Below are 15209 nucleotides of genomic sequence, written 5' to 3' on the forward strand. Positions count from 1 at the left end.
AAAAAACATGTTCCACACTCTAGCAGAATATAGTTAAATGTAAGCTGGGGTGGGTTTATTGGTGTATGATAATTAGAAGGGATGGTTTACTCTATAAATGTGGCCATGAAGAACAGTATAAATATGCTATCTCTGTTACTGCTGGTACAGAAAGGGCCTGTGATACCCAGTGTAAACATTTGGTAGGCAGGAAAAGGGCTCTGGACTATGGAAGACCAAGGAAGTGAATACTTTCATTTCACCTAGACTCATGAGTGCTGTTGATTCTGCTGTATCAGCCTTGTGGGCTACAGTTTCTTTCTTCATTATTGCTACTCTCTATAGCTCATAAAGTCCTCCTCATGATTTCCACTGGACTAAAATGTAGCGTAGTTCTTCCTGGTCTAGATGACACTCTTGGAAATGCACAAACAATGGATAAGAACTATGAACAAGAAGATTCCGTAGGATTCAACCTATCAGAGAGGACCTTGAAATTCTGCTTTATGAGCCTGCAGGCAAAGAGTGATCATTTGCCTCTCAAGCAGCCTCTGGTCATCTGCCTTTGAGCCATCAAGATGCCGATGTCTTCTCTTCCAGCAGCTATTTTGTCTCACATGACAGCTATTAACAATGTGCCTCCTCCTCCACTTCACAGTATACCAAGTGAGTGGGAAATACTTTGATGCTCTCATTCACCTACCATTGTTTTCAGCGGTTCTTACCCCAGCTATGAAAATTGGGGGTATTTCAGGGTTGATAGGGACATTGGGAATCTTATTGACAGTGCTGAAGAATGGAAAGAACATAGATGTGTAAATCCTGCTTGGTCTACTTGAAGTCATTTCAGTACTCTAGGTCTTAAGTATTTTTTATCTGTAAAATGAGGATCTTTACGAACTCTTAGAGCTTCAGACACATTGAAATATTTCTAAAGATGAAAGAAAACAAAGATTTAGAGAGGCCACATGTTCCACCAGCTATCAGGTTCCTTTTTCTAGCAGATCTTCTACTCCCTACCAAGAGTTGGTCCTACTATGCTTAATGGGATAATTAATACTTAATATTCTCTAGGAGAATTCTCATTTCAATTTGACAAGGAAAAAAAGATAATTCCTACTATTCTGACTGTGAAATTTATTCCTATTTAACTTTTTTATTTTCTAGTCTTATAAGAATTAAGTATAGAACTAGATATTTCAAAGTTTATATGATTGACAGTATTTTCTCATTTTATGTAATTAGTCTAAACCTATAACATTTTCTTAAGATTGTAAACACTTCTCATGGCCATCGAATTTATAGATCTATTATTTGAACACCATCATTCTGACTAGAAATATGTATGAGTTCCAGTGTTAGTTAAGATTTTTAAAAAATATCTGGATAACAAAGGTAATACTTGTGATCCTTTTCAACTTCAATAAAGCATTAACTCTTATTTTATTATTCATTGGGCAGATTTATAGTATTGATTTGAAGAAGCTAAGCCATCCATCCTTTTCCCTTCCTGTGAAAGTTAATTTCTCCAAATACATTTTAAAAAACTAATGCTCATAGTCTCCAGGTTAAAAGATATAACAGGTGGCAGTTGATACTCCTTGAAGGGGTACACTGATGTCTTGAATAGTGTTAGACAAAATCCTTATGTTAAACAAAATTAATTCCATTTGTATTATAGTGAAAATAATCTTGCATCTGGTCAAAGTTTTCTATTTCTACTTGAGTGGAAATAAGAATTAAGTGCAATTTTGCTGAAGAAACACAGCTTCTACTATTCATGTTTTATTTGTGAAAAAGAAAATAAAAGTCACCATAAAATAATATTTTTAAAAAGCCCAGGAAACTTGGTAGCTGGGAGTTAAAAGATCAAATTAATTTAGAATCAATGAGATGAGATTTGTGCTACCCTCTGTAGTGCCTCCCAAGGACACTTAACTTCTGTGAAGTGATTAAAAGATGAAAAATCAGCAGCAATTTAGATCTCAGAACTGAATAGAGCATAATGGAAAGCGGTGGAGCTCCCAGTGTTCTCTTTAGAGGTTCGCACTTGATGTTTCTATGTCTGCAACTTCTCTTTGAGGACGTGCCCTGCTTGCCTTAATAACTGTGTCTTTTTGCTAACTGTAGCAAGACAACAATTTTCCTTAGCAAGCACTGATTGTCTCACTGCTGAAACAATGATCTCATGGAAGCCAATGTGTAGTGAATGCTTTCAATTTATGAAATGACTGAACCTGCATTACAAAGGATATATAAATGAGTTTTAAATGCAATGGGCATAAATAGGAATGCACATTTACATACCTAAAAAGAAAATCCAGCCATTGTATACATCCTTGATACTTTGTATTTGTTGAGTTAGGTTGGATTTAGTGACTCATATTCACCTTCTCTGTAAGTATTTATTTATTTATTTATACATTTTTATTTATTTTTGAGATGAAGTCTTGCTCTGTTGCCCAGGCTGGAGTGCAGTGGCACAATCTCAGCTCACCACAACCTCTGCCTCCTGGGTTCAAGCGATTATCCTGCCTCAGCCTCTTGAGTAGCTGGGACTACAGGTGTGCCTGGCTAATTTTTGTATTTTTAGTAGAGATGGGGTTTCACTGTGTTGGCCAGGCTGGTCTCTATCTCCTGACCTCGTGATCTGCCCCCGTCAGCCTCCCAAAGTGCTAGGATTTACAGGCGTGAGCTACCACACCCCGGCTGTCTGTATTTATATGTGAATATTGTTAATTGAGTGCTTTCTGTAGTTAGTATGTAAACATTTAGCATGTTATGTTATTTCATGTATTTCTTACAAGAACTCTATGTCTTTGGTGGACAGAATTAACGGTCCCAGTGATATCCATGCCTTAATTCACAAAACTTATGAATAGGTTATACTACATGTTAGGGGGAATTGAGGCTGCACATGCAATTAAAGCAGCTAATTGGCTCCTCTTGAGATGGGAGAATATTCCGGATTGTCTGGGTACCCGCCACAATTGTGAGAGCCCTTATAAGCAAAAGAGGAAGGCGAGAGAGTCAGTCAGAATGATATGTGAGAAAGACTCGACTGGCCCTTGCTGGCTTTGAAGATGGAGGGGGGACAAAAGTCGAGGAATTCAGGCAGCCCCTAGAAGCAGGGAAAGGCAAAGAAATGGATTCTCCCCTAGCGTCTCCAGAAGAATTGCAGTCCTGCTGATGTGATTTTAGCCCAGTGAAATCAGTTTCAGAGTTCTCATTTCCAGAACTGTTAGATAATACGTTTTTATTGTTTTAAGCCACTAAGGCAGTGGCAATCTTTTACAGCAGCAATATAAAATTAATACGTGTTCCAGTTTACACTTAAGGATAATAAGGCTTAGGTTTCATACTAAGGTTCACACAGATGTTAAGTAGCAGAGGCTCCTCGTAGCATCATCTGTGTAAACAAACTCTACTCACAACAACAACAAAGCTAGCAGCATTCCGGGTTGCCCCTTACCTCCTGCCCTGAATTTCTTGCCCATTTGGCTACTTAAATGCTATTAATATACGGGAGGCAACATGTCACACATCTTCAAACCCTCCTCCACTGCTATCTTGTTGACTCTGAAATTCAGACTCAGACACTTCAAGTAGTTAAGCTTCTTGAGCTAGTTTGCTGCTTGTGGTTCTTTCTTCTTTGAAACTTTCGAGTCTTTTCCTTCTCTGGTCTCTTTGACTTCTGTCTCAGGATTCTTCACAGTTTGCTAACCTTAGGGGAGGAATGAATGTTCTCAAAAGCAGAAGAGCTGTTCCACTTTTCATTCTGGATGAGAATTATTTTAAAAACATCATAGCTAACAAACTGTACAGTTTTACCACCTAAGTGAAACAGAAGAGCTGTTCCACTTTTCATTCTGGATGAGAATTATTTTAAAAACATCATAGCTAACAAACTGTACAGTTTTACCACCTAAGTGAAATGGCATCTGGTTTAAGTACTCACATGACCCATTATTTTTATAAGTTGATTTCCTGAAGAGGCAGAAAAAAAGAAAAAAAAATTCTTATTTTAAAAAATTTTTAATGGAAGACAAGAAGCTGTCCTTCACCATTTGGTTTATGGTCCAGTTAACTTCCTTTGTTGGGATGAATTTGCTGCTACTCTATTTTCTTCACACTAATTAGGCTTATTCTTCTGAGGAAGAATGGGTTTAAAAATATGCTTTACATTTTGACTACTGGTTGACTTGAAAAAAAAAATTTCTGTGCTTTTCCAGTTCCAAAAATGTTTTAATTCACCAGACAGTTCTAGGTATCTTTCATTTATTCCAACATATGAGTTGGAAAAAAAAAAGCATTCAAGATAAGACCAGAGACACATCAAGAAATTTAGAAACAAGATAGTACTCTTTTTTTTTTTTTTTCTGAGATGGAATCTCGCTCTGTCGCCCAGGCTGGAGTGCAGTGGCGTGATTTCATTTCACTGCAAACTCTGCCTCCTGGGTTCACGCCATTCTCCTGCCTCAGTCTCCTGAATATCTGGGACTACAGTATATGTTAGTCCCAGCCATGCCTGGCTAATTTTTTTGTATTTTTTTAGTAGAGACGGGCTTTCACCGTGTTGGCCAGAATGGTCTCAATCTCCTGACCTCGTGATCCACCCGCCTCGGCCTCTCAAAGTGCTGGGATTACAGATGTGAGCCACCGCGCCTGGCCAACAAGATAGTACTCTTAAGCGAATGTTTTTCTTCGCTCTTTTTCATTTTATGGCTTTACATTTACTGCAAATCTGAAAACACTGTGTCATCATTCCTAAGCGTTCAAAGGCATTTTCTATAATTTGAGAGTTTTTCAGTTCTTTGGTAGCCAAGGATTAAGGGTATATATTTGAAAAAGTGAATATTGTACCATTTAAAAGTTTTAAACCATTCAAATCCTAGGAATGCAGGTAAGAAAAAAAGGAGGCTTGTCAGTGACAAAGAAAAACAGGGAAGTGGGTTGTATAATGTATAAAGAAACCAAGTTTAAGAAAAAGAAAGAACTAAAATAAGTAAGAATGAAAATTCCAAGAAGGAATAAAAGGTGGGAAAAAGGTTGAATGTTTGTGTCCATTTCTGTGTCTATATAATCAATGATAGTCCCAATGGAATGTGCCATCATAAAATTCAGAAGTATTGAAAAATTTTTTTCCTCACCTTAATTTTTTAGGATAAAAGTCAAATTTTTAATCCCAAGGAGAAAAGATGGATGTTTTATTGTAAAGCAAACATTTAGTATTTTTTTCCTACTACTGTTATAACTATTTTGATGTACTTTTTGTCAAACCATTTTGAGTGGCATTTAGAAATTAAGCTATAGGAACTTAAATGTGAGCTTGATGGTACCTGGGACTTCAAGCAGGAAACAGGAAATGGTGAAGTAAATTGTAATGCCTTGCAAATCACATCTCCACTAGATGTCAGGCTAGGTCTCCTCTGAGTCTCAGGCTACTGCTCTATCTGCCTATTTCAGAGATTAGTCCTGTTATTAGTTCCATGTTACCAATCCTTCAGACAACTGAAGATGCTGGTCCTCCAGCATCTTTCACAGAACTGATCTCTGGTCTTCCTTCCAGCATATACTGTGAACTAGATTTACTTGTCTGGTAGGATGATTAAACTTTTTGATAACTTTAACTCTACACTCAAAAGCTGTCAGGGTCCTACTCTCCTTTAAAACTTAAATTACAATCTATTTTCCACAATCTGGCATTTAAATCTTTCATGATTAAGCTAAAATCTGTCTCTTGTGTTCTAGATCTCATTCTTCCATCTATGTAACTCTCCACTACAGCTAAAACACTTTGTTATTCCTTAAGCCTATCTGCCAATACTGATTAGAGGTACAGGAAGATTTCAAAGGTTAAACATTCAGATGGACACACTTGGCAAATATGTAAAGTTACAGCTTTCCATAAGGACACTGTTAGGGGTTCCCCTTCTGTGGAAGAAGTCCCCAGATGCCTAGGCTGCAGCCCACACAGCCAGCCCTCTTTGGCCACCTATATAGTAGCTCAGGTTCAAGGTAGTGAGAGTCACATAGGGCAGATGCTGAATTGCCCTGGCTTAAAACCCTCATAAACCATCGTTTTTAATAAAAATCCCAAAGGCACTTCTTCCAAGTTTCCTGTAAGAAATTTCTCAATTACTAGAGTTAAAGTACTCAGCGTAGCTCATTTCAGTGACCGCTCATCAGGTATTCGTACATCATCTGTAGTGCTTTCTAGTCCAAATGCAAGTCATCAATCCAAGATCATTGTTATCATAAGCAATGTTGCCTAGCAACACTGTTAACTGTACCTTAATCTGGCCTATAAGGAACAGAGCTGGAGAGTTATCATGCTGACAGGAAAAATATTCCCTTAATTACACCATCATAATCTTCACCATATTGTCATGCCTTAGCTCATGTTTCCTGTGTTTGGGGTTCCCTTTGCTCTTCCTTTATTTGTTCTTATCATTTCAGTTCTTCAGAGTTTTCCTAAATTACTTTAATCTCCACAAAGACTCTCCTGGCTTTTCCAGTATGAAGAAATTATATATACTATTTTAATGTATTTGTATTTATTAATTATAATCACATTTTATATAATCACATTTATAAAATTTTTATGTAGTCACTATAGAGACAGAAGTAGGATTATTGGATCATATGGTAATTCTATTGTTAATATTTTGAGGAACTTTCATACTGCTTTCCAAAATGACTATATTAATTTACATTCTCACCAACAGTATATCAGGGTTCCCTTTCCTCCACTTTCTCTCTAACACTTATCTTTAGTTTTTTGGATAGTAGCCATGTTAACAGGTGCGGAGTGGTATCTCGCTGTGGATTTAATTTGTATTTCCCTGATGATTAGAGATATTGACCATTTTTTTTGTTGGCCATTCATAGGTCTTATTCTGAAAAATGTCTGTTCAGGCCCTTTGCCCATTTTTCAAGTTGGACTATGTGTTTGCTTGTTACTGAATTGTTTGAGTTCCCTATATGTTTTGGATATTACCCCCTTATCATAGGTATAATTTGCAAATATAGTCTCCATTCTGTGGGTTGTCTCTTCACTCTGTTGTTTCCTTTTCTGTGCAGAAGCTTTGTAGAGTGATGTAATCTCATTTATCTACATTGACTTTTGTTCCCTGTGTATTTGAGAAAGCTGAGGCAGGAGGATCGCTTGAGCCCAGGAATTTGAGGTGAATTTCAGTAAGCTACGATCATGCTACTGCACTCCAGCTTGAGCAACAGCGCAAGGCCCTGTTTTTGTTGTTGTTGTTGTTTTAGTTTTTTTTTTTTTTTGAGATGGAGTTTCGCTCTTGTTGCCCAGACTGGAGTGCAGTGGCATGATCTTGGTTCACCATAACTTCTGCCTCCCGGGTTCAAGAGATTCACCTGCCTCAGCCTCCCAGGTAGCTGGGATTACAGGCATGCGCCACCACACCCGGCTAATTTTGTATTTTTAGTAGAGACGGGGTTTCTCCCTGTTGATCAGGCTTGTCTCAAACTCCCAACCTCAGGTGATCTGCCCGCCTCGGCCTCCCAAAGTGCTAGGATTACAGGTGTGAGCCACCACACCTGGCCAAGACCCTGTTTTTTTTAAAAAAGGATTAATTTGTGGAGAATTGACATATTTATAATATTGAGTCTTCCTACTCAATAACTGGTATCTTTACAATGCTCAGTCTTCCTACTTCTCAGGCTGAATGGCTCACACCTGTAATCCCAGCACTTTGGGAGGCTGAGATGGGAGGATCCCTGGAGGCCAGGAGTTTGAGACTAGCCTTGGCAACATAGTGAGACCCTGTTTCTACCAAAAAACAAATCCATAAGTAAATAAATCTTCCCCTTGAATTTATGTAAGTATTCTTGTATGCCACTAAATAAAATTTATTCCTGGGTATTTTATCTTTTTTCTATTATGAATGATATCTTTTTCTAACTGTAAAGTCAGTATGTGAGAAATATTAAATTTAAATTTTTAAAAAGCTTTTGAAATAATCATAATCTTACAGATGTTGGAAGTTCAGATTAAAGGAACTTATTTTTCTAGAGCAATTTGACATTCCATCATCCCCATATTTCAGTGTGTATTTTTTAAAAAAATTGTTACATAATTACAATACAACTATCAAGATCAGGAAAATTAACATTGATACATTACTGTAATCTAATCCTTGGACCCCATTCAAATTTGGTCAGTTGTTCTGATAATGTCCTTTCTAGTAAAGCAATCCAATTCAAAATCTCATGTTTTTCTGGTCAGTGTGTCTGTTTTATGCCAGCACCATACTGTTATGATAGCTTTGTATTTTGAAATCAGACCGTGTGATAGTTTTAGCTTTGTTCTTTTTTCTTCAGATTGCTTTGACTCTTCAGGATCTTGCTGTCTTGTCTCTTCAATTCTTTCAGTATGGAATAGTTTCTCAGTTTTCCTTGACTTTCATGACCTTGATACTGGGAGACAACAAAGCAGTTATTTTGTAGGATATCTTTCAATTTGGTTCGTTTGATATTTCCTCATGATTAGATTTGAGGTAGACATCTTTGTCAGCAATATCACAGGAGTGATTTCATGTTCTCCTTCCATCTTATCAGGGGCCATATGATCTCAGTTTGCCCCACTCTTGATGATATTCACTTTAATAATGATTAAGGTGTTACATAGAGAGCTTTCCAGTTGTAAATGTACTCTTTTCTCTTTTTAAATTAATATGTTTTGTGAAGATGTATTTTAAGGTGTATAAATATTCCATTTCTTAATGAAATATTAAATTAAATACATTGACCATTCTTTATTTGGGTTAAAAAATAAAAATTAAATATAGGAACTCTGGGGTTTCTATTTTATTCAAAGAGTTTTAAGGAGTTATTTTTATTATATATTTTGATCACATTGTTCATAGTTTGGACAGTGGGAGCCGCTTCAAGTTGGTTTGAGCATTTCTTTGCTTCTGACACAATGGGATTTTTCAAGCTCTTTTCATACTTTCTTTGTCTTATCCCTGGAATCAGACATTTTCCCTAAGAGCCCTGTTTTGTTTTAATGAAAATTTAAGATCTGGGTGCTCTGTGCGTCATTGATCTTAGGATGCCATTACTCCCAGGCCCTCTCAGTGGACAGATCTAGGGAATACAAATTCACATTTATATTTGTTTGTAAATCAATTTATATATATATATATTAAAAATTGTGAGTTTGCACTGATTTCTTTAATCCTAATGCAGCACCACAGGCTCATTCTTATCTTCTCCCTTTCTGTATTTCTAACTCCCATCTCTGAAGTGATAAAGCTTTCTCCTATTAGCTTTAACATAACACTTTTGAGTAGTTTCCTTGTTTGTAATCTATCTTCCGTATTCACTGCCATCCATTCTGACATTTAGCTCTGGGACACTCCCTCTGTCTCACACCTCGCAACTGTCCTCCTTATCTGGTTGTTCTGAGACTCTGCACAGTCCCACCTTAATGTGGATGCCCTCCACACCCTGGTCTTGGATGCTGTGATACCTTACCTTTCACCCTACCTACTCCTGGCATAGATGTCTACCATCTGCTGCTGTCACATTGGTTTTAGGACTCACTGTTCGAGGAAAAGGGCAAGCTATTGAATTAGTTACTTCTGGAATAAGCCACTTTGGCAAGTACTCTAATGGGTTTCCGGTCTATGTACTTTTTTAAAATCTATATAATTACAATAATAGCAAAAACTGATTTGTATCTTTCTTTCTAATTTCTAAATCTTGTGCAGTTCTTTTATTAAATTGTGTCCTTTGGTACTTTCAGAAATTTGTAGCACTAGTATATATCTTTATCTCATTCCTGAATTTATTGCTATTGCCTCTGGTGTTTCAACATTAAACATGATTCTGTCTTTTGGTTTGATCTACTTACCAGCTTAAAAAAAATAAACTTTTTTCAATTTAAGCTGCTAAGAACTATGTTGAATTTTACTGAATACTTTTTCTGTATTTAGGGAGATTATAATTTTAAAAATTTCAACTTATTGTGGAAAATTATATTGCTATATTCTCTAATTGAATTTTCTTTGATTATTTGGATAAATCTTACTTTGTTGTATGATCTTTGTTAATATGTTGCCGGGCACTATACCCTCATATATATTTTTGGAAAATATTCATGTGTATTTGTGAGATTAATCTCTGGTTTCCTTTTTCATGTTTTGTCATATTTGCATCTAATTGTTTTGCTTGCTTCATCAAATAAATTTGAAAGCTTTTCTATGTTTCAATATTTAACAAGCATATGTATTGCCTCTTCCATGAAGATTTGATAGAATCCACTGTGATAATGCCTTGTTTGATACCTGTGTGTGTGTGTTTGTGTGTGTGTGTGTGTGTTTGTGGTGGAGGAAAACTGCTTTGAGATTATTCCCCATTTTTTTCAAGGCAATTAATTTACTTAGGCTTTTCTCTTTTTTCTAATGTCAAATATAAGTAATATACATTTTCCTTAAAAAATCATTTTTGTTTAGTTTCAGTTTTTTTGACCTTACATCTTTGTGTAAAACCTTCTTTTCCGATTTCTTTTTAATGATATATATTGTTAGTTAGTTCCCAATTTTCTTATGTTGAGTACTTATGCTATTCTTTTTGTTTAGATATGCCTGTGGTTTACTTTTTCCTTTCCAAAGAACCAGCTCTTGATTTTTACTTTCTATATTTTTTCTGTTTTATAAATTTATTCATTGCTTTTCTTTGTTTTCTCCTTTCCATTTTTCTTATGTATTTTAATTTTCTTGTACTACTTGAGTTAAAAGCTAATTTTTTATTTTATTCTATCTTCTTGTAATATCAGTCATTTTTTTCTTCAGAGAAATACATATTTTAACTATATTCCATAGGTTCATGAAAGGCTTCACTATTTTTACTTTATATTTTATAGTTTTAGTTTTAATATCCTCTTTTGATTTAAGAATAAAATTTGGTACATGATTAATATATGTAAAATCTACATCCTTAGTGATTCATTTCCTATTTGATTTTTGTTTGACAACAAAGGGAAGTTATTGGGGTTTATTTTGCCTCCATTTATACCTGCAATTTTTGCTTTATGAATTTTGATGGTATATAATCTGAGAACAAAAATGTTTAATAGTTTGATTCTATACCTAAATCAAATGTCTATTTCTTGATTTATCAACTTTAGACAATGCATGTTTATAACCTAGTATGAAATGAGAAAAATTTCCCTTTTCACATGTTGATTTTGTTGCAACAAATATTTAAGTCTTTGGTCAGTTATATTCATATCTTTAAATATTATTAAATATTATTTTTAATATTTCTTAAACTGTAACTATTAATTATCTACTTTGTAAGGGAATATGTACAGATATATATTACATTTTCTCCTCTGCTGAAACTTCACATTTGTTACTCATTATTTATACTATCTCCATTATAATCTATGAATAAGTTATTTATGTTAATGTTTACAAAATTTGCCTACACTTTATTAGTACATTTTGCATCCTATTTAAGTCTTAGTTGTATGGGTATGTGATTTCTTCACCCAGTGCTTACTAGGCTAAATTTGATATCCAAATAATATCTCTGAGGTTTCATATTTATTAGTTGGGGAATAAAATTCATGAGTCACATTTTTTTCTTCCCTGAGGTTGCCCTACTCTTTGCCAGGACATTGCTGTGGAGAAGTCTGTGACCAAAGTTTTTCACACTTGGAGAAGGCTTCCTCTTTTGGCTTGCTGCTAAAATAAATCTTTCTTTATCTTTGAAATATGGTAACAATTAGCTGCTAATCGAGTAACACCTAGAACATCTAATCTTTTTGTAAATCATGTATCATGATTTCTCTTTGCCTTTCTGGGTCATCGTATTATATTTAATTCTCCAGATTCAAGTGTTTATATAAGAAAAGTATTATTGCATTATATCTTTGAGCATTTTTTGTCTACTCTTATTTCTGTTTGCTTACTCAGAAATCATTTTTACATATAGTATCTGCTCCCTATTTTCATTTGTTATTTTCTCCTTTCTTTATATATTTCCTATTTATTTGAATGTGTTAGCCTCTGTGTGTATGGCTATATTTTCTTAAATCTTTGTCATTTTTGCAGTTTCCCATGTGGATTTTATTTCTGTCATTATTTTATCTTCCTCTTATTTCCTGAATATTGCCTGCTTGTAATTTCTTTCTGTTTTCCTATTTATGGTTAATGCCATGTAATTTTGTTTTTCTTTCATCAAAGCTGTGTGTGTGTGTGTGTGTGTGTGTGAGAGAGAGAGAGAGAGAGAGAGAGAGACGGAGAAGCACAGATTTTTGCTTATTTCCTGGCATAATTATTATTCTAGTGCATACTGCATACTATTTGATTTTTATTTGCTATTATAAATTAATCATTTTTACCTTTTCCCTTAGAGCATATTGTGCTTAGGTTCCAGGATTATTAAATAGTGGTTATTTTTTGAAGATAGATTACTATTTAGAAAATAAATGGTGGTGGAGAGTGCACTAGTTCAGCAGACAGATTGAATTTTCTTGTATGTTAATGTTGAACACTTTTCATCAACTTTGTTCTGTTCTCTTCCCTAAACAATATGCTCCTAATTTGTGCTGTCATCATTTAAATTCCAAAGGTTCTGTGTAGTTATTTGGCCATGATCTATTTCTTTTCAGTGACTGAGATCAGCTGCTTCTATGTTGATTGCCACTTAACATTGTCCTCTGTATTATCACAACTTTATTCTGAAAAAAAAAAAAAATGAGTGTTATTGGAACCGTTGTTTAACCCCGCCTTTCATGAATGTCACTGGTTCAAGGATATCCCCTTAGTCTGTCCATGTCTGAACATCTTCCCATTTCAAGTAAGGTTTAGTGGCTGCATCCTTCAGAGCTGTATCAGCTTCCCCTGGAGAACTCTTCCTATTTCCTCAAACAAGACCAGTATGCATTTTCTCTTGTACCTCTTTTACAGTTTATTGATGTTTCACTATTTGGTTGATATTATTCAGAATTCATAGTTAGAAAATATGGTTAATCCTCAGTTTTACTGAAGATCAGGCTCCTTCCTCTAACTTTTATGTTTTACTCTTTATGTTATTTAGTGGGCTGTTTGTCATGATGAATAGATTTTTAATGCCAAAAAAATGACATTGACTTGATGTTCAATCTCACGTAGATGGGAGATAAAATAATTAAAATATGATCTTCTGCAAGAAGCAGGGTGTTTTTAGATTTTTGAAAGTATTCCTTTAATAACATTTTTACTTCCACTTATCTGTCTTTGTTATTTTTTCTTGATTTGATTTTCATTGCATACAACTGATTCTCACCTGACAAATTAGAGTCACATTATTATTATTTATTCATTATAATTTACTAAATATTATTTAAATCCAATCATGATGATAAGTTCTAGTGTTTTGGTTCAAGATGAATAGAAAATGGACCCTGTTCTAAGGGGAGCATCATAAATCTGAAGAAACATAGATATAAATTAAAAAGTCATAAAGAAAGATATTATTTGCTTTAGTGCAACTATTCTTGTGGTGCTATAAGAGCACAATGGAAAAGACATTTACGTTTTTCTATGGAAGACGAGTTTCAAAAAGTGTCACTGGTTAATTTCTGAGGTGGATCTAAAAGTATGGATGAGTTTTTTAAGTTGAGTAATGATCCAAAGAGAATATAATATCAAAAAGACAAGATATGTTCATGGAGCACCCAGAACATGCGTTGTTGAAAGATGGTGAGAATGAGGGCAGGTGCTGTGGCTCATGCCTGTAATTCCAGCACTTTGGGAGGCCAAGGCAGGTGGATCATGAGGTCAGGAGATCGAGACTATCCTGGCTAACATGGTGAAACCCTCTCTCTATTAAAAATACAAAAAAATTAGCTGGACATGGTGGCGGGCGCCTGTAGTCCCAGCTGCTCGGGAGACTGAGGCAGGAGAATGACGTTAACCCAGGAGGCGGAGGTTGCAGTAAGCCGAGATTGTGCCACTGCACTCCAGCCTGGGCGACAGAGCGAGAGTCCGTCAAAAAAAAAAAAAGAAAAAAAGAAAGACGGAGAGAATGGGGGAGGAACTTAGAGGGTGGTGTTCAATGAGGTCACAGAAGTTAATTTAGGTACAATTATAAAAAGCATGTATTACATACAAAGGGATTTAAAGCAAGAAAGTTTAACAATCACATTAGAATTTTAGAAAGTACTGTGAGAGTAGACTGGAGGATGTGTTGGGGAGGAAGAAGCTGAACTCAGGGACATTAGTTAGGCGATTATTGTAGTATTACAGATGAGATTCAAAGAGAACCTGAAATAAGATATTGAGCTGTGGCAAGCATGTGAATAATACTACTTCACAATGTACATGTCACACAGCCCTACTTGGTGACTTCTGATTAACAACAATCCTTATTGTCATTGGGATTACAGGAGACACACAGTCAGTCTTTTGTATCTGAGGTTTCCCTGTGCAGACTCAACCAACTTGGGATTGAACATATTAGAAAAAATTTAAAAAAACCGTAATACTATAATAAAAATAACATAAAATACAAAACAATACAGTATAACACTATTTAAATAGGATTTATATTGTATTAGGTATTAAAAGTGATCTAGAGAAGATTTATACTATATGGGAAGATGTGCATAGGTTATCTGAAAATATTATGCCATTTTATATGAAAGACTTGAGCATCTATGGATTTTTGTACTGGAGGGGTGAAAGAGGTGTCCTAGAACCAACACCCCATGGATATTGATGGACAACTGTATTTTGAAAATATTTAGGATATATTTCAAAAGAGATGGAATTGACAGTCTTTATAACACTTTGGTCCTGAAGAGGAAAGGGTAGAATAAGATCTCAAGATTGGTTATAGATACAACAACAAAAAGAGAAAACTTCAGGCCAATAACCTTTATGAACAGCAATGAAAAAATCCTCAACAAAATATCGGCAAACCCAATCCAGCAGCACATCAAAAGCTTATCTACCATGATCAAGGAGGCTTCATCTCTGGGATGCAAGGTTGGTTCAACATATGCAAATCAAGAAATATGATTCATCACATAAACCGAACTAAAGACAAAAACCACATGATTATCTCAATAGATGCAGAAAAAGGCTTTTGATAAAATCCAACATCCCTTCATGTTAAAAACTCTCAATAAACTAGATGTTGAAGGAACATACCTCAAAATGATAAGAACCCTATATGAAAAACCCACAGCCAACATCATACTGAATGGG

The 15209-nt window shown here is 35.2% G+C and overlaps 1 protein-coding gene across 5 annotated transcripts in view; it reads left to right on the forward strand.

Annotated features, from left to right (window-relative positions):
* The first annotated feature begins 480 nt into the window (after positions 1 to 480).
* Positions 481 to 15209, forward strand: part of CNBD1 (cyclic nucleotide binding domain containing 1) — a 623001-nt gene continuing 608272 nt past the window's right edge. For 3 of the 5 annotated variants that reach the window (XR_008668004.2, XM_055349243.2, XM_055349244.2), the window contains exon 1: positions 503 to 645. Coding sequence is in view for 3 of the 5 variants with exons in the window: in XM_055349243.2 (XP_055205218.2) it covers positions 558 to 645 (88 nt within the window). In the remaining 2 variants the exon portion in view is untranslated. Of the gene's footprint in view, positions 646 to 15209 lie in introns of all 5 variants that reach the window. The other 2 variants (XM_055349242.2, XM_055349245.2) reach the window with 2 other exon arrangements.

The sequence above is a fragment of the Gorilla gorilla genome, chromosome 7, assembly GCF_029281585.2.
Source record: "Gorilla gorilla gorilla isolate KB3781 chromosome 7, NHGRI_mGorGor1-v2.1_pri, whole genome shotgun sequence".
Classification (NCBI taxonomy): Eukaryota; Metazoa; Chordata; class Mammalia; order Primates; family Hominidae; genus Gorilla; species Gorilla gorilla.